Source organism: Diadema antillarum, unplaced genomic scaffold (assembly GCF_040938485.1).
Source record: "Diadema antillarum isolate AM-2024a unplaced genomic scaffold, OU_Dant_1.0 seq00000980_RagTag, whole genome shotgun sequence".
Taxonomy (NCBI): domain Eukaryota; kingdom Metazoa; phylum Echinodermata; class Echinoidea; order Diadematoida; family Diadematidae; genus Diadema; species Diadema antillarum.
Window position 1 is genome coordinate 564,999 of NW_027271820.1, and position 20,087 is coordinate 585,085.

Sequence of the window (20,087 nt, forward strand, 5' to 3'; positions counted from 1 at the left end):
AATAAACAACAAAAATACTGCTCAAAAGCAAAGATGTCCACTGTTACAGGAAACAAACAAAAACTAAATAGAACAGAAAACCCAAGTATTTGCAGGTGCAGAATACCCATGCATTGTTGCCCATGAATATTATTTGCATGCCACAGCTCTGGTATTTTTGTTGACTGTAACTTACCTAGACAAAACACACAAAAAAAAAGATAAATAAATAAATGAATAAATAAATACCAAAGAAGAAGGAAATTGCAACTTGAGAGGCACAAAAAAGACAGAGCTTAATATTTGATTACATTTCAAAAATCAATACAGGACGGGATACTGTACTTTTGAATATATGATTCTACAAACATACATACTGTGGCATATATATTTGGAAGCTTGGAGAGGAGATTAGCTCTCAGGAATATCTGCATCATCGTCACACATGCTGCCCCACTTGCTCTTACAGCACAGAATGCAGGGCGCCACCACGAGAAGGAATGGTGACGCAAGTAGCAAAAGGAATCCAAAGCCAGCAAAGACACACACAATCTGTGAGACAAGAAAAGAGAGCATTGCACAACATGAATAGTTTTTATGTAATGTCCATCCATTATCACCATGCCATTGCTTGCATACATAATGAGGAAGTAATACCCTCTAATAGTAATTCCTTAAAATTTAAGTCAATTGTACTGAAAATTAAGGAAATACAGAAAACCACAGCGACTAAATGTGACACTGCTTTTGTTCAAACCTGCCACATTAATCTATGAATAAAATACAAAAATTGTATGTGCTCTTTTTGATAGTCATATTTATAAGATATCTCATCATTAGATTTTCTTTGATCAGGAATTTTCATACATTCAAAAACCAGATTTTATGACCACAAAAAAAAAAAATATCTTAATAAGTGGAACATCCTTCTATTTCTTGATGTAGTACCATGTTATTATCTTAGTCTGTCTAAAGCAATTTGGAACGTAGCCAAAATATTTTTATACGTTCTGTGTCATCATGCTGTTTCAATGCATTGTGGCATCGTTTGGTACAATATCTGATATAATGCATTTCAAAATAGAGTTAACCTTCAAAGTTATATTCAGGCATGTGAGTGTTCAGCTACCAGGTAAGTTACATCCAAAATGGACTGAGCCTCTTTTGCACAAACAGTTTAAGTCTGCTGTATTGTGCATAAATGGCTTTGGTCTCAAATAACTGTTAATTTTTCATGTTTTTTGGCAGCTTGAGTGAATACCAGCATTCACAAGCTATCATCAAAGTAACATTTAGATGTGTGAGATGTATTGACACCATGAATCATTTCCGTACAAACAAAACCTTCTGTACAACACAACACTTTCTCTAATTGGTCCCTGTATAAGACTGAAAACATTGCTTGGCTGAAATCCTCTATAGAAAATGGAGAGAGTACTGATTCAGTGGTCACAGTAAGATTTTGTCATTCTTTTGCTTCTGCACTGCAGTCTAAGTATTATTGAACTGCACATAAATTTGTAATGCACATAACAGCTCACTCTTACAAGGAAGGATAGTCACAGCACATAGCACACAGTGTACTCGGTACTTTCCTTATTGTTTAATATTTGTTTCTGCACGTGAGCAAATGTGTGTGTGAAGAATGAAGCATAGTGTGTAATTAAAAAGGTGGAGTAAGTTTAAGCATAGCATAATTACATAAAACCATTTTCAATGACAATTTTGAGAGTTGCTGTGTTGAAGACTTGAATTCTTCAATTGGGGAAAAAAATAAATTCACTGATATTTTAACAAACACACACACACACAATCACTGTAAGAGGCTTGATAATGATGTAAATTTCAACACAGCATAAGTCAATGTAAGGCCTCCTACCTGAGCCCTGTGAAAGATAACAGTATATTATAAAGTCAATGTAAGGCTTCTTACCTGAGCCCTGTGAAAGATAACAGTATATTATAAAGTCAATGTAAGGCTTCTTACCTGAGCCCTATGAAAGATAACAGTATATTATAAAGTCAATGTAAGGCCTCCTACCTGAGCCCTATGAAAGATAACAGTATATTATAAATCAATGTAAGGCCTCTTACCTGAGCCCTATTAAAGATAACAGTATATTATAAATCAATGTAAGGCCTCCTACCTGAGCCCTATGAAAGATAACAGTATATTATAAAGTCAATGTAAGGCCTCCTACCTGAGCCCTATGAAAGATAACAGTTGTTCTGGAGTGCCCAAGTTTGTTCTTGCATGGTCCCTTGTCATAGTGCCTCAGAAGAAAGTCATTCTGTCAAGATTACACAAAGAAATGAGAAATGAATCATGCCATCATGTTGACAGCTGATTCTATCATGCCTGTGCTAACCTCTGATTTGCAATGCATGGCTCTAACAAGCCATTTATTGCTCCTCTTTTCCTTTAAATATGATTCAGTTCTAAGAAGCAGACAGCACAGCACAACTGTAAAAACAAACATGGGTGCTACATGACAAGGCACTCCTGCATGCCATGTGCGCATAAACACATGTGGCATATTGCAGGCCTAAGTTAAAAAAAAAACCAAAAAACTTATATCAAAGTATATAGGTAGTAAGAAAAGGGAAAAGGGGCAATAAAATAACATACAGTCAAAACTGCCTTAGCGGCCACCTGTCTATAGCGGCCACTGAAAAAATCCCCCCCGAGAGAAAAGCCCTGTTAAAGACCCTGTGCACAGCGGTCACCTGTCTAACATGGCCAACAGTCACAAATTTGGTTTCCCGTGGTAGAGTTTAACCTATCTATAGCAGCCAAAGACCCGATGGAGCCGTAGCCGAGCAGATAATTCAGCGTGTTTTGCTGCTTTGTAGCCGTGCCAGTTATTCCTGGGCAACGTTCAGTGACCGCCACTGCTACAGTCATCACTCATTCAGTCATAACAATGTACTAGTGTTAAGCTTTCTTCAGAATTGTACACATGCTACTGTGCAACAATTTCATGATCACCGGCATTGTTCAATGCATGAAACACATGTGTGCATACGTACACACATGCATGTGCAATGTACATGTACATGTAGGCTATGTACACAAAGTTGGATAACCTGTCTATAATGGCCACTTTTTCTTTCTCCCTTGGGTGGTAGCTTTAGACAGGTTTGACTCTATTAAATTCTCTATACACTTGGTTTTTGCTCAGCTTAGGCAATATACATACACTGTAACACTCACTTTGTTCTAAAACAAGTCCATTTCTGGCAGGGTGATATTTCTATGTGACCATCTGGTCATAAAAGGCTTGCACACTTTCATAACACTTTTCTTTTTTTCAACATCCACTGAAACACACTTTAAACATGATGGAAAACTGATACCTCTTCAAACTTGATGGATACAGGTGGCATACCCTTCAATCTACAAAGAGAGGAGAGTGGGAGAGGGATTACTCACATCGAGATTGGCGAGACAGTACCAGCAGAAGACATGCTGGCAGTTCTTACACATCATCTGAGCACAGCCAGCGTCCCTCTCAATGGGGATGTGACAAAATGGACAGCGCTTGATCTTGGCCTCATCTGAGTCATCCTTTTGAATTCTACAATGAGGCAGCAGTACAAGGGAGAGAAAATAAAAACCAATGAGGCAGTGGTACAAGGGAGGGAACATCACTGTAAAATGAGACAGTTGTACAAGGGAGAGAAAATGAGAACAAACAAGGCTGTGGTACAAAAGGGAGGGAAAGATCTTTGCACAATGAGGCACTGGTACGAGAGAAGGAACATCATTTTACAATGACGCAGAGGTAAAAGGGAGAGAAAAATCATCACAAATGAGGATGTGGTACAAACAAGGGATGAAACATCACTGTACAATGGGACAGTCGTACAAACAGGGAACATCACAAGTACAATGAGGGGGTGGTACAAGGAGGAGGGGGATCATTGTACAGCTCTCCAGTGTAGGTTAAGATGCTAATTCCTGCTACTGTTTAAAAGACAGACTAATCACTTTCTTAAACTTCACAGAAATATAAAAGGGAATTCTTTGTACTCCTTTAAGCCTACAGAAAATATCTTTTTTCCAAAGACTAACTTTATGGGTGACTTTTCAACAATGTTTACAGATATTTTCTAGGAACACCCCTCATAGAAATACTACATCTCTCCTTTTTCAGACAACCATCATCCTTTAAACTGTGGTATCAAGCCTTCAGAAATGTGAGCAATAAATAAATGTTATTCAGTTGCCAGCATATATAAATTTAGGCCATGACATCAGTAGTTAGTCATCCCTTCAGCCTTTGCCTGGCACTAATTAGAGGGTCACATGACAAACTGCACAATATGTACTCATAATGCAGCTTTATTAAACTGTTCCTAGTAAAGCAGGTACAGGAAACTGTCAGGTTGTTCTTAGTACAGCAGGTATATGAAACTTCATGAATGTCTTCTTAAATATCCATCATGCTGTATTTCAGCTACTGGTGTTTAGTGGAAAAGAAATCAATTTCTATTCTAACTGACAACAGGTCAGAAACGTCTACTCTAGGTACATTTAAAATGATGAATGGACCTCGTATGATTGCAGAACAAAAAAACACAGACAAACTCTTAACACCATATCACAAACTTCATCCCCAAATCCACTGCTACGTTTGCACCATATTTTCACATAAATCACAATCTTCATCTATAATGTAAACCATCTACATTGTAAGTGTAAACTTACCCAAGCATGTCTAGAAAGTGTGAAGGTCCTTTCGACCTGCCAGAACCAGCACTTGAACCACGGGATATTTTACTGCAAGGTTTATGGCCATGCCATGCAGCCTTACAAATGGAGCAGAAATTAAGTCCACACTAAAATGTACAAGGGAGATAAAATTGGAAACATTTTCCACAGAATTAGATCCAAATAAATGGTACGCATATTTACATCAACATGCAAACAGCTGCAAACACTTTGTGTGAACACGACATTTCTACACCTTCTTTTTCTTGTATGGCACAATGTGCCTGGTTGATACTGTTTGCTGACTATTGGATCCAGAAAATGTCACCTTTCTCCATCATCCCTGCCTCCAAAAACACTATTAAAAAAAAGTAAGAAACTTGTGTTTGTATGTATACCAAATATCACAACTTTGTCACAAAATACTACATTCTATCAATCTCTTTGCTTCACCAGAAAACAGGTTTCCCCTAGACAAGACTTGCCCTATTCTATCATACAGTGTACAGGTGTATCTTTAACACTCAGTCCACAATGGAAGTGAAATACATGGCACTGATATCAACTGCATGTCATGTTATCATCAATACAACACATGCTATCTCATGCCTTACTTTAGGACACAGAAATCTCTTTCCCTGGGGTGGGGCGTGCTTCTTTCCCTTGGCTGTGGCTGGTTTCTCCCTGTTGTCTTCACCTTTCTTCTCTTTACACACAGCATCACAGCCCATTTTGGGACACCAAGCTCGGTTTGGGTCAAGTTCTACCTCTATACGTGATAAACAGAAAATCAAGTCATATGTTACCTGGTGAAAATCGGAAAGAACACATCAATCATATTACAGCCAGTAATAGCATAATATCAAATCATATTTCAGTTTGAGCTAATTCTAATTCTCTGAGACACACGTCACTAATTCATATGACCTTCGACTCAAACAAAGCCAAGGTGTAAATACAACACAAGGAGATCAAAAGAACATGCCTGCACACTGAATACTGCATTTTAAAAAAGTTTAACTTGTGTACCATCAAAATTAAAGGCGAAGGTGCTAATATCTTCTGCTCTACTACAATATGTAAAGATTTATTCATTTTGAGCTCTTTTTTTTTTTTTTTTTTTTTTGCCATGCAAAGAACAAAAGGATGGTGAAAGAAATCAAGGTTTCATGGAACAAAGTAGCCTGGTTTCAGAGTACAAATACACAGGTAACCAGGCATCTGCACATACAAGGTCAGATTTCACAAAGGTGATTTGAATTAAGACAATGGTTTGTGCAAATTTGAGACCGTTAATACACTTGGTTCATCATGCTGGCAGAAGTCCAATAATAAAAGCACATGGTGCCTGAGTATGTACATTACATCCAGGTTTATTTTAGACCACGGACAAAATTTAAACCATTGATCAGGGCCCCATTTCATAAAACCTGTTATCAGTGACAACTGTCACATTTCTATGACAAATTTGCTCTTAGCCAATCAGATTCAAGAATTTCAGTAGCTTCTAACAACTATAACAACTGATAACAAGTTTATGAAATGGGGCCCTGATATATTCACCACTGTGAATTTGGGCCTACATGTCTTCATGTAAGGTTGAGGTGTGTGCTATCTTACAGGAATATTCTCCCCTTACGGAAACTCACCTTTCATGAATTTGACCATCTTGAATCTCTCAAAAATGACGTCATCCACAAGAAGTCGTACCTGCATGAGAAATTCAAAAGCAAGGGCAATTTATGAATTGGTAACGAATGTGGCTTATGTTTAAAATATAAATTTTACACCTGAAGTTTACACAGGGGCAAAAACATCTACATGTAAGAACATGACATGTCACACTATTGGCCATACCAATTAGTACTACTATGGGCAGAATCAGTTTTCTGAGGACATAAAGAAGTTGCCAACATTTGCAGCACTGCAATACATTGTAGATATGTTAGGTTGAATTTGCCATCAATATTAAAGGGTGTGACTGATTTCTTTCTTTTCTTCTGTTTTTGACTCCATTTTCTTTGTTGGACATATCTTCTAGCATCTCCTTGATTGACCTAACTTCTACAGAAATGTTTTCATAAACTTATCAATGTGATCACAAACTACAGACTGTAGTAAAGAAAATAAGACCCTGAGATATGTATCTTTCAGATGCTTTGTTGTGTGTAACTAAAACAACTTCTTGTCCACATATCGTCAGTTGGGAATGATAATTGCGTTAAGTTGCCACTAAACCCATAGTGTTCAAGACAACTTAACGCCCTTCTCATTCTCAACAGACGATATTTCTTAATGCCCTTTACAAAAGGACCAGTGATTAGAAAATATTTCTGAGCTTTGCTAACAGGAAACCAAAACTTAACAAGACAAGACTGCTGTTCATATTGGCATCTGATACCCAGCTGACTCAACTTCTTCAAGCAAAAGTGTCTTTGGAAAACATTTAAGCTCTAGTCTCCTGGAGAATAATCACTTGATCTTCAGTGATTCCATTTCTGGATCACTGCCTTACAGTACCTCCTGCTCATCAATTTTGCCATGCTCTTTGCATGCAGCATCAGGGCAAGTCACGGTGGAAATGGCGCCCTCCTCAGTCAGAACAATGAGGTACTGCCTCAGACACTGTCAAAGATAATCAACAAAAATACACTCAGATAACTGTCAACTGTAGTGCAAATTATTCCATAAGTCATCTAAAAGAGCTGTAGCAGTCATGTGGCTGTTACATTCTGTGTAAGACACTTCTTGTCACTCCGCCCACCCGACAAAATTTCCATGACTGGTTCATGACATCATCATGTCATCGCATTTTCTATATGTTGATTTAAAACCCCAAGTTTTGGTATAAAACAAGATGTATACTATTTACATGGTTGATCAAGCAATATGAACTTGTTCAGATAGGGAGGGGGGGGGGGAGCTGGAGAGAAGCAAAATAATAACAAACTTCCAAACTTCCAAATGAATATCCAATGCCTATGCTGAATCTACATATGTATATATGTGTGTATATAATAATATACTTTAAAATGAAATCATGTCAACATGTAAATCTTTGACATCTTAAAAATATAATGTCACAAATGTACACACTAGTAATTATGTACATGTATGATGTACTGTATGCATGGTTGTTTTAATGTGTATGTACACAGGTTGACCAGATTAATGGAGAACATTCTATGTGGTATAGATATAGTACATACAGGCTGACCAGATCAGTGGAGAATTTTCTAGGTGGTATACAATGTAACTACACAGTACATGCATGTAAGAGGAAATACATTATAACTCCCTCAATCTACAATGATTTCACCCTTTCCAGAATTTTCTGGGAAGTGCTTACATATTTGGCTGAGTGAGGCACTGTCCCTGTAGCCCAATGTGATTGGTAGTTATTCTTGGTAATGATGTTTTGTACATAGTTAGGCAGTGAGTCATCCAGGTTTCCTGGAACTTAGACTGACTAGTAGGTTGGAGAGAGTTATAGAATGTGCTAGAAGGGGTGAATAGATAGTATATAAGCTAGAGAAATTCTGCAGTAGGCAGAGTACCCAACACCTCTGCTCTGAGAGTTACGTCACTTCTGGCTCTGAAGCGACTTGTTATAGTCAGTCCTGTGTTACCTGCTGACCTGTTATGTTTGTGGAGATACTTGGCCTGGGAGACATTTTGCCTGCAGAGAATTAATGTGCCTTCATTGGACTCCATATTTTAATGTCAACGGACATTGCTACGGCAAAGCTGTGACGGGTTGGATTCCTAGCTGGACAATATAAAGTGAATCATTATTCAACGCATCAACTGGACGTGGTCGTCATAACGTTTGGACTCTGCACGTTTCGCCGTGGACGTATATCGTGGATTTTACCCCAGATCTATACTGTGGACTATCGTAACCTGTGCCTCTGGAGTTACGTCAGAGGAATCATTCATCGGTGCATCGCGGATCATTCGTTTGTGCATCGAGCATCGTATTTGGACATTTCCAGGGATATTGCGTGTAATGCGTACGTAAGTGATTCCATTACTGACTTATATTTGTTTCTATTGATCATTATTGTACTGATGTGAAACCGATTACCAGTCTGTACCTACAATATCACTGTTAATAAACCGCCTGAACATCAGTTGATGGTTTCTTTTGTGCGATCATTCTCGGAGTGATTTTGGTCGTAACAAAATTGGGGGCTTGTGTCCGAGAAGTGAATTTAAAGCCAAAAGTTAGAATTTGGAACGTTCCGGAATCCAGAATATTGGTACAGACAAAATACCAGTTGAGTTGATTGTTCAATTGTATACATGTATTGTGTGTAATACATTGTGACAATGTCAATCAGTACAATGGATGTTCAGGCATTTGTTCAGAGGACAGATTTGTCCCTCAAAGATTTGCAAAGGTTACGCAAATGTGATTTGACTGCTATTGCACAGCATGTAAATGTAGATGTTCCACAAGGTGCAAGAAAGGCAGAGATTCTTGACTTAGTAGCTGGTCACATGGAGCTCAAAGAAGAAATTGTCACTCCAGATCAAGCTCAAATTTCAGATCAAACACGGCTTGAGCTTGCTAAATTGCAAATGGAAATGGAGAAAGAGAAGATGAGATTAGAACTGGAAGTGAAGGAAAGAATGGAAATGAAGAAACTTGAAGTGGAGCAACAACTGAAATTGCGTGAGATGGAATTGACTCATGCACAAACTGTTGGAAATCGTGAAAGGGCTCCCTCTGATTTTGATTTGGCCAAGAACATTCGATTGGTGCCAAAGTTTGAAGAAAACAGAGTTGATGCATATTTTGTGTCATTTGAGAAGGTGGCTAACAGTTTGAACTGGCCACAGGAATTTTGGCCCTTGCTCCTTCAAAGTGTGTTTGTTGGCAAAGCAGCCGATGTGTACTCATCTCTCTCTGAAGAGCAATCACGTGACTATGCTACAGTCAAGAAAGCAGTGTTGAATGCTTATGAGTTGGTGCCAGAGGCGTACAGACATAAGTTCAGAAATTCGTACCGCAAACCAGGCCAGACACATGTTGAGTTTGCTCGTGAAAAAGAAATGATGTTTGATAGGTGGTACAGGTCCCTGAAAGTGGATCAGGATTTTGATAACCTACGTGAGGTTGTTCTCTTGGAAGAATTCAAAAAGAGTGTTGCTTTCAGTGTGAGGTCACATTTGGATGATCACAAAGTGGCAAGTTTGCATAAAGCAGCCTTGATGGCTGATGAGTATGAGCTGACCCACAGAAATGACAACAGACCACCTTTCAGGAATTTCTCTGGAAATAAGAGAGACAAAAATCAGTCGAGCAATCCAAAGAATGCTGGTCCTGAAAAAGGCACGAGTTCTGAAACTTCATCGGCACCAAAGCCTCAATCTGACAAAGGGTCCAGTACAAGTGCAAATGTCATCAAATGTTTTCACTGTAACAAGACAGGGCATGTAAAGTCACAGTGTTGGAAGTTGCAAAACAAAACAAAGAAGGACATGGGATTTGTCATGTCAAAAAGTGTCCTATCCGAAAACAGTGTCCCGTTCAGTGAAACACAGGCCGTTGAAAGTCAATCTCCCAAATTCAAAGATAGGCTGAAGCAGGTGGATGAGAGCTATCGTAGCTTTTTGTTTGATGGTGAGGTGACCCCATGTACCTCTGGTGAGGCAGGTAAGCCAGTGGTCATCCTGCGGGATACGGGGGCCTCTCAGTCGTTGATGGTGGATGGTGGTATGACTTTTCCACCAGATAGTGCAGTGAATGCAAAAGTCTTGATTCAGACTGTTGATGGCAGTTATATGTCAGTGCCACTGTATAGAGTGGATTTGAAGTGTGACCTAGTTTCTGGTCCTGTCACTGTTGGAGTTGTTCCTGAGTTGCCCATGGCAGGCATTGACTTCTTGTTGGGGAATGACTTGGCTGGGGACAAGGTGGTTGCGTCTCCAGTTGTTTCGGAGAAACCAGTGGTGGTTGCTGAAACTGAGCAGTTGCAGGAGGAATTTCCTGGGATTTTCCCAGATTGTGTTGTGACTAGGTCTCAGGCTCGTAGAGCTGTTCAAGATGATGCGGATTCTGTTGATGTGGAGGAGAATTCCGGTGTTTGGTTGGCAGAAACCTTTTTCAAGGATTTAAATGATGGGGTTGCTGTATTAGGCTCCGAGGCTAACAGTGATGGGCTGTTTAGCAAGTCTTCCTTGGTTGAAGCACAGCAGGCAGACTCTGAGTTGAAAGGCTTGTCTCAGACGGCGTGTTCTGAGGCTGAGGCTGAAAAGGTCCCTGAGTGCTATTATGTCAAAGATGGCATTTTGATGAGGAAGTGGAGACCTCCCCATAGGCCAGCTGATGAGGATTGGACGGTGGTCCGTCAAGTTGTTGTCCCTCCTAGTTACCGCAATGAGATCTTGAGGATTGCTCACGAGTTACCAGTTGGCGGCCATTTAGGCGTCAGAAAGACAAAGGATCGGATCATGAGGCATTTCTATTGGCCAGGGTTGAATGTGGATGTGGCTGAGTTTTGCAAGACTTGTCACACATGTCAAGTGGCTGGTAAACCACAGCATTCGGTGAAGCCGGCGCCATTGATTCCGATACCTGCGTTTGAAGAACCATTCAGTCGGGTTCTAGTCGACTGTGTTGGACCTTTGCCTAGGACTAGGTCGGGTCATAAGTACCTCTTGACAATCATGGATATGTCTACACGGTTTCCAGAGGCTATTCCATTGCGAAATATCACTGCTAAGACTGTGGTAGATACTCTAGTGCAGTTTTTCACTAGGTATGGGTTGCCCAAGGAAGTGCAGTCTGACCAAGGGTCAAATTTCATGTCAGGCATATTTCAAGAGGTGATGTATCGTTTGGGTGTGAAGCAGCTGAAGTCGTCAGCTTATCATCCCCAATCCCAAGGTGCGTTGGAGCGCTACCACCAGACCCTAAAGACAATGATTAGGGCATTTTGTGAGGAGTATCCCGAGGATTGGGATAAGGGCATCCCTTTCCTGCTGTTTGCAACGAGGGACTCCCCAAACGAGTCGACGGGTTTCAGCCCATTTGAGTTGGTGTACGGTCATGAAGTCGGGGGCCCACTGAAGCTCATCAAAGAGAAATTCATGACGGAGGATGATGAGGTCCACCTACTTGACTACGTGTCAAAGTTTCGTGAAAGGCTTTCAAAGGCTTGTGAGGTAGCTAAGGAACACTTGAAAGTGTCACAAGACTCTATGAAGAGAAAGGCAGACAAAAATGCCAAAGCCCGAATTTTCAATCCAGGTGACAAAGTTCTTGTACTGCTGCCCATACAAGGTGAACCACTGAAAGCCAAGTTCAGTGGCCCGTACTATGTCAAAAAGAAATTCAATGATGTGAACTATGTGATCAGTATGCCAGACAGATGCAAAGATCAAAGGATGTGTCATGTCAATATGTTGAAAGAGTGCTATGACAGAAAGTCAGTTGGTGTGACATAGATAGTGGATAGCACAGTAGAACTTAAAGGTGAAAAGTTTTTACCGCATATCATTTCCAGTATATGTGTTTAGCATATTCATTAATATGATTGTATAAGCTTCAACAATCCAAGCAATATCATTGTAATTGGTATCCATGAAAAGAGAACATGGAATTAATGCAGCTATTCAAAAGGCATGTGATAGTATGTGATTATTGTTGCTTGACTTGGACTTTACCTCACATTCATTGTAAATAATAATGAGAAATTGTGAAGGTAAAAGAAACCCTTGCTACGGCAAGGCTTTCTTTTTCCCATGGGGGATGGTGTCACAAATGTACACACTAGTAATTATGTACATGTATGATGTACTGTATGCATGGTTGTTTTAATGTGTATGTACACAGGTTGACCAGATTAATGGAGAACATTCTATGTGGTATAGATATAGTACATACAGGCTGACCAGATCAGTGGAGAATTTTCTAGGTGGTATACAATGTAACTACACAGTACATGCATGTAAGAGGAAATACATTATAACTCCCTCAATCTACAATGATTTCACCCTTTCCAGAATTTTCTGGGAAGTGCTTACATATTTGGCTGAGTGAGGCACTGTCCCTGTAGCCCAATGTGATTGGTAGTTATTCTTGGTAATGATGTTTTGTACATAGTTAGGCAGTGAGTCATCCAGGTTTCCTGGAACTTAGACTGACTAGTAGGTTGGAGAGAGTTATAGAATGTGCTAGAAGGGGTGAATAGATAGTATATAAGCTAGAGAAATTCTGCAGTAGGCAGAGTACCCAACACCTCTGCTCTGAGAGTTACGTCACTTCTGGCTCTGAAGCGACTTGTTATAGTCAGTCCTGTGTTACCTGCTGACCTGTTATGTTTGTGGAGATACTTGGCCTGGGAGACATTTTGCCTGCAGAGAATTAATGTGCCTTCATTGGACTCCATATTTTAATGTCAACGGACATTGCTACGGCAAAGCTGTGACGGGTTGGATTCCTAGCTGGACAATATAAAGTGAATCATTATTCAACGCATCAACTGGACGTGGTCGTCATAACGTTTGGACTCTGCACGTTTCGCCGTGGACGTATATCGTGGATTTTACCCCAGATCTATACTGTGGACTATCGTAACCTGTGCCTCTGGAGTTACGTCAGAGGAATCATTCATCGGTGCATCGCGGATCATTCGTTTGTGCATCGAGCATCGTATTTGGACATTTCCAGGGATATTGCGTGTAATGCGTACGTAAGTGATTCCATTACTGACTTATATTTGTTTCTATTGATCATTATTGTACTGATGTGAAACCGATTACCAGTCTGTACCTACAATATCACTGTTAATAAACCGCCTGAACATCAGTTGATGGTTTCTTTTGTGCGATCATTCTCGGAGTGATTTTGGTCGTAACAATAATATGTCCCAATTTTACAAGCGCATAGGCAAGGAAGTATTTTTCTGGCATATTCCAAAATAAAAATAAGTTATCCAGCAATATCACTGATCAATATTACTGGCCAAATTTTGTTCTAGTACTACTGACCTTACCCAAAATCATTATCCTAACTGGTAGACTCTCACACCTTGTACATTGTATATTCTGGCAGCTACATAGTGTATGTACACAGGTCTGTGTCTTTATCTCTCTCTTTTCCATTCCTTTTCGTAAAACAAACTTTCCTCATTTTTCAAGATCACATTCTGATTGGAACTGATATCAAAACCCCTATCACAAGGCAATAATGTCTCCATCCTTTATTAGGTGTATGACAACACAGTTTGAGCTGAGTAATGCAGATTGCACAGTATATAATTGACTATAAAATGACAACAAGCATGTATGCACAGTTCCACTGACAACAATCTCAAGAACAAATTTACTTTAACTAGAATCGTGACAATGGAGTTGCCCATGAGGTTTCATATGCACGAATCTTCAGAAGGCCTCACAGAGTGTTGCTAGTGAGTGTATTATGTACACAGTGATTCATGACTAGACACAGGGAAGCTTGAGGGTTACTCTCATCTTACCTTCTTGCAGTAGACACATGCACACTTATGCATTTTGTGCATCTCTTGTAGCTTGCACTCACAGAGACATAGCTTACAGGTGATCACTGGATCCAAGGCAAGGTTGCCACTGATGGTGCTGCAGGACGATGCTCTCTTACAACAAGTATTGTGCTGAGCAACACCACCATCACCACCATTCCCACCACTAGCACCAGACTGTGGCACTGATTCATCTAGTGGCATCATCTGTTCTGTTGATGACTCTACATTGTCTGGAAAGCTATCAGGTTGCAATGGGTTTGACATGCAGAATGCTTCTATCCCTGCCATGTCAGGCAAGGCAATGTCGATGTAAACAGTTAGTGTCAATTGGGTAGAGCAGCTTATTCCCTCAGATGATTCAAATAATCTGAAATGTTTGTGTCTACAATGTACCTCAATGTCCCAGAGTAGTTCTTTTCCAGGTGCACATGGATTTGACGACTCTAGAAACTATTGACGCAAAAAAAAAAGGTCATACTAAAAAAACTCACATTGGTCAGCAGGATCTTGATTATCGCGAATATTTCAAATGACCATGGAATGTATAAAATACACACTTTCAATGCACTCTGCATCATTCACTTCCTTTCTGAATGGGTTTTTCCATTCTGCAGGGTCAAACCTCCATGATCATTGTCAACACCAGAATTGCAACATGACTTCTATCCTAATTCCAGTGGTTCCAGTAGAGGTGGCTCTGCAGACATGATTTCAATGCAGTCCTGATCTCTATTCCATGGCGTCACAAGTAATCTGCATCTTTCCTGTAAAGACAAATGCACAAAATCATCATGAGCAATGATGTGCACAAACTTGAAGATTTCTGATTTCTTAGTTTAAAATAAGACTTCCGAAATAAAATAGCAGCTAGATGGCTACAAGCATGTCTACCTTTGGCTGTTGACCCTGATCCAGCAGCCTTCTTCAGTAAGCTTCCCACCAATGGTTCTTGGGAGACGGCAATTGAAATCACAATAACAAGTACAATGCTCATATCACAGATGATCTGAAAATTAACATGCATTGCTTGACTTTACCTTAGAGAAAACAGTTTAACTTTATGTGATTGCATTTTATAAATCACAACATAACAACGATTACTGGTAAAAATTATCATCAAAACAACTGTAACACAAATAATAATATGGCTTGGGGTGCACACGTTTTACTAAGTACACGTTGTACATTATAGGACAAGGTCCTCGAGTCTGAGCCATGATTTTTCATGCGTGACCATAATGTGAACACTTGGATAGCACTAAGCAGTGAATATATATTTGATAGTTGGGTGCTAGTGCAGGTGTTGGTGTTACAGCTGTATCTCCCACACAACTGTATCGAGTTGGGCTTAAAATTTGTAAAACAAATTCATAAGCACCTTGTGTTCTGCAAACACTAACAGCATGCAATGTCACAGGCCAGGGATCCCACTGGAATTGGACAAAAAAGAACTGATGTCAAATAAAACATACAAATACAATGTACGATAAGTTTTAAAAGACAATATTTAAAAATCGAAACATAATTTGCAATGGACTGGTGTTAGGTACAAAAATGGAAAAAAACACAAACAAAACAAAATAGAGATATATAATGCAACTTATTGCAAGATCAGTAGAGTAGTAGGCTCCTCAAAGAGGGCAGCTCCATTCAGGATTTCAGCAGATCATTCAACACTGGGCCCAACCAAACAAACACAAACCACCCATGATTCAACCACAACACTGTCGAAAGTTTGACCGTCTGCTACATCAGTACACGTGGAAAGTATTTTAACCTATCTAACCTTAGTTAGGCCTAGATCCTGTATTTTTGCGTGCAGTCCAACCTTACATGGGAGGTCGAACCTTGCATGTCCTTGGTGCGGGTGCCAATTTATTCAGCACGTTCTCAGTTAACTGCGACTAGACCCAACACCACGCTCCCACAGTATAAATAGCCTACCGTGTACAAACAAGGAGCGCCCCGGGGTTAGTTCTCAGCAAAGAGGTTCTATAGAACCTCTTAGTCTTTGGTTCTCAGTTAACCCCGTCGCGTGGCGCGGGGCGCTGTAACCAATAACAGTATGTGTTGGGGTCGCTGCTGCGGTTAGTTCTCGGTATAAACTTACTAAGTAAATGCAGTACAGTGCACTCCCGTTACAACGAACACGGTTATAACGAAATTTTGTTATAACGAAGTAAATCTTCTGGTCCCTAAATTATCACCATTAAAGTCTATGGTACAAAATTCGCTTATAACGAACACGGTTATAGCGAAATTTCCGTTATAACGAAGTCTTTTCCGAGCGCCACAGACAAAGAAAAACAAAAGAAATGTGCTCCGTTATAACGAAATGCGAAATGCTTTCGAAAATACGTAGCGGAACAAGCATAGCGTCTCTGCATGGGTGAACACTTCACACCACTGTGTGTTCGCTCCTTGTGTCACGCGCAGTTTCTGAGGGGAACTTGCGTTTATTATTGTAATACAGTTATCCCATCACATTTCACATAGCTTCCTAGAGTATAGTGAGTATTCAGCAAACAGAATATGATATATATATACTGTACATGGTTTCCTTGTTTTCGTTATATATTGTATTTGTTCGGTTATAACGAAATTTCGTTATAACGAAAGAAAACTGCCGGTCCCGAGCATTTCGTTATAACGGGAGTGCACTGTATTACTGTCACACATCATTCTTGACTAGGTAAGTTTACATGTAAACTTTCTAACTAGCTTCACTAAACTAGGGCCTCCGAGTAAACATGATATACGACTAGACCTATTAGGTAATCATGTACAAATGCACACCATGCACACCTACCATTTCCTTCCTTAATTTGTCAATGAAAACTTCTTGTGGCTATCAGAAATGTCAAGATGGACCTTATCTGACGGTTTCATGAAATTTCATAGTCAATTACAGAAGAAAAGTAGCTAATTTTGACTCAAAAGTACGCCGATCGACGGCTGTGTCAGTGTAGCATGATGGATGATCGATTATGTGGAAGAGCGATATAACGATGATAATCGATCGTTGTAGTCTGTGATACAGCCGCTTGTTTGGTGTTTAACCACAATAATTACGTCGGCTCGACAGTAGAATGTGGAAGAAAGAAAGTGATCTTGATGCGTCTGTTTTTTATCGTTTTAGTTAATTTTCTCCTGCATGTGAATGTATATCTGTCAACATTTTTTTGCTGACTAAATGATGGACAGGTAATATGTGTACAAAATAGTAAAAGATATATGAAAAAATGGGAATTATCCATCATGAATATTGCACAATAAAATGGATTTTTACTACAAAACAAAAGCAAATACTGGGGTTGCAGTTTTTGTGTACATAATTTAAAAAAAAAAAAAATGAAATGGAAAAATAAATACTATCATGAAAACAATTACTTTCTACTATCCCTAAGATGAACTTATCAATTAAAAACATATTACCATTTTAATTTCAATATTCTGTTTCTTTTTAGGTAAAATGAGCACTTTATGAGAAGTCCACAATGTAAACATACACTTTTTGTAATACTATTCTCTTAAATTTATTAAATTAGGCCTATAAATTACGTAGATTACTAGAAACAAATCCCCTTTGAATTTAACTTCCTGCTCATCTTCTTTTCTCTCTCTTTCTCTCTCCCTCCTAAATAGCCTAACCTTTTTCTTCCACTTTTCCTTCAACCTCATTCTATACCTTTCAACACTACTCAAATTATTATTATCAACTTTGTCATGATAAAATCAATACTTGCCTCAATTTTTAAAGAAAGGATCGATGTCTAAATCCTGGTATGAATAATCTGTATCAATAATTTGAATAGTAAGTGATAATCATGATAGTGGCAATGAAAACAAAGAACTATCACAATAGCTCACTTGAGCCTTCAACTCAGGTGAGCTAACAATAAGAAAAAAATATGAAAAAGAAAGTAGGAGCTACACGTATCGCACGAGTCAAGTTCGATATTGTAGTAAGCGGCTAATTAGAGACTACCAGAATCGATTATAATAGTTGACATCGTTCTCTGAGAAATCGGTGCACTACTATACGTCGGAGACTATGTTCGCGACCAACGTACTTTTCAACTCCGATTTCTCATTTTTCTTACCTTTTCGGCTTTCTAATTCCATGAAAGCTCTCTGATATGGTTCAATTTAGCATCTCCAATAGCTGCACAAAATTTGATTGACAAACGGCGAAGCGAACGGTAGGTGTGCACTTCTACATGATTACCACCTATTACACATCTAACAAATTGTTAACGTTAGTAGAAGTTGAACTTTCTACTCTAACAAGTTAGGACTCAGGACAGGACCCTTGTCAGGAGTTGTAGGACTGGCCACTACACTACATGAATGAATGACTCAGAGTCAAAGGCCTAACACTATAAACAGTTAACGCTAAAATATACATACATGTACTAACGATTAGTTCTATTCTAAGATGTAGGTAAAGCACGTTCGTTTTCGTTGAAACCAATCACCACAACAGACCACCATAGCCGATGTGCCACCCCACCGAGATGCCACCAATGCAATGGCAATGCCAATGGCTGGCAATGAACAGATGAATGGTCAACTAGAACTGATCCGTGATCGTTCTCACACACAGGCTAACCTGTGAATAACACTACACTAGTCTTCGACATGGTAAACTGCACAGCTAGCTCGAACGCAAAATGTGAACAACACACGATGAATTCTTACCGGATTTATTGCCCTTCCTTCTAAATTGCAGTGAAGTTAACACTTAGTCAACAATACAGCATCACTACGCACCACCAACAAGCGGCAACTACAGCAAAGCCAATGGCTACACACACCACCAAAATAATCCTTGCACTAAAAATAAACGAGAAGAACTCATAGTTCACAGCACAGAGGCACGAATGCGTATCAGCCCTGTACTCGCAGGAAGTCTCGAACTGCTGCCCTCACCGCTGGAACACCACAGAGCTTATTTTGACGGGGAAATACTAGTACAGTTTGTAATCTAACATACCAGAGTTACGTCAAGTACAATGTACTGAGTATGATACATACTGGACATTCAAAGATTAATATACTTAACTCTCGAGTCCCGTGTGCCATCCCTAAGTGTATTAATTAAACAACAACGCTGAAAGTAGTTCATTGTACCTGTATAGACCTTGCATGTAATACCAACCCTAAATGTAATAATCGAGACAAACCTCTTGTAAATTGAAACCCTAAATGTAAAAACTTTCAAGATAAAAGTATGTGATAAAATCCTGAAGGCAATAGACTGTAATAACATACAACCATAACTATATCCATCCTGACGTAGGGTCAGATTGAAAAGACAAATATATATAATATATATATACATATATATATATATATATATGTATATAATATATATATATATATTCTTGGGGAAAACATAATAATGTCCTTTCCACGGCCGGCCGGCGCCACGTTTTTAAAATTGGGGGAAGGAGCAGTTATATTTCTGGTGCCACCGTGGACAGTGTAAACTTTCGTTTCTAGGGACTATAGGTTAATCTTCAATGAATTATGAAATAATAATAAAACTTCACATCAACTTTCCTTTAAAATTACACTTTTGAGAACCTGTTATAGAGTGTGTGAAGTTCTTCTGCAATCATTTTTCTCCTTTTTTTTTTTTGTCAATTGCATTATTTTGCAGAATCTGAGCATCCCACTTGCGACCACACGATGCAAAAGTGTATCGTCGGCGAAGAATAAACTTAAGACTTGACAGCATTAAAAATAGCAGCGAGCTTTAGATCTGCGACGCGATCGCTAAGACGACGCAGCCTCTCCAGGGTTGAACAATAAAACGCCTGCCTCGCGCATGTGCAGAACAACATTTCTAGCCTAACAGCGTCGTCCTCAATAGTAGC

At 39.4% G+C, this 20,087-nt stretch overlaps 1 protein-coding gene across 1 annotated transcript; it reads right to left on the reverse strand.

The window, feature by feature from the left end:
* Positions 1-384: 384 nt before the first annotated feature.
* Positions 385-14,915, reverse strand: LOC139742116 (probable E3 ubiquitin-protein ligase RNF144A-A). Its single transcript, XM_071652687.1, has 8 exons — positions 14,182-14,915; positions 7,214-7,318; positions 6,343-6,403; positions 5,308-5,462; positions 4,691-4,821; positions 3,413-3,557; positions 2,181-2,270; positions 385-531 (listed from the first exon to the last, which is right to left on the reverse strand). Exons 1-8 carry the CDS (start codon positions 14,491-14,493, stop codon positions 391-393), a joined length of 1,140 nt encoding a protein of 379 aa, XP_071508788.1. The 5' UTR covers positions 14,494-14,915; the 3' UTR covers positions 385-390.
* Positions 14,916-20,087: the final 5,172 nt, after the last annotated feature.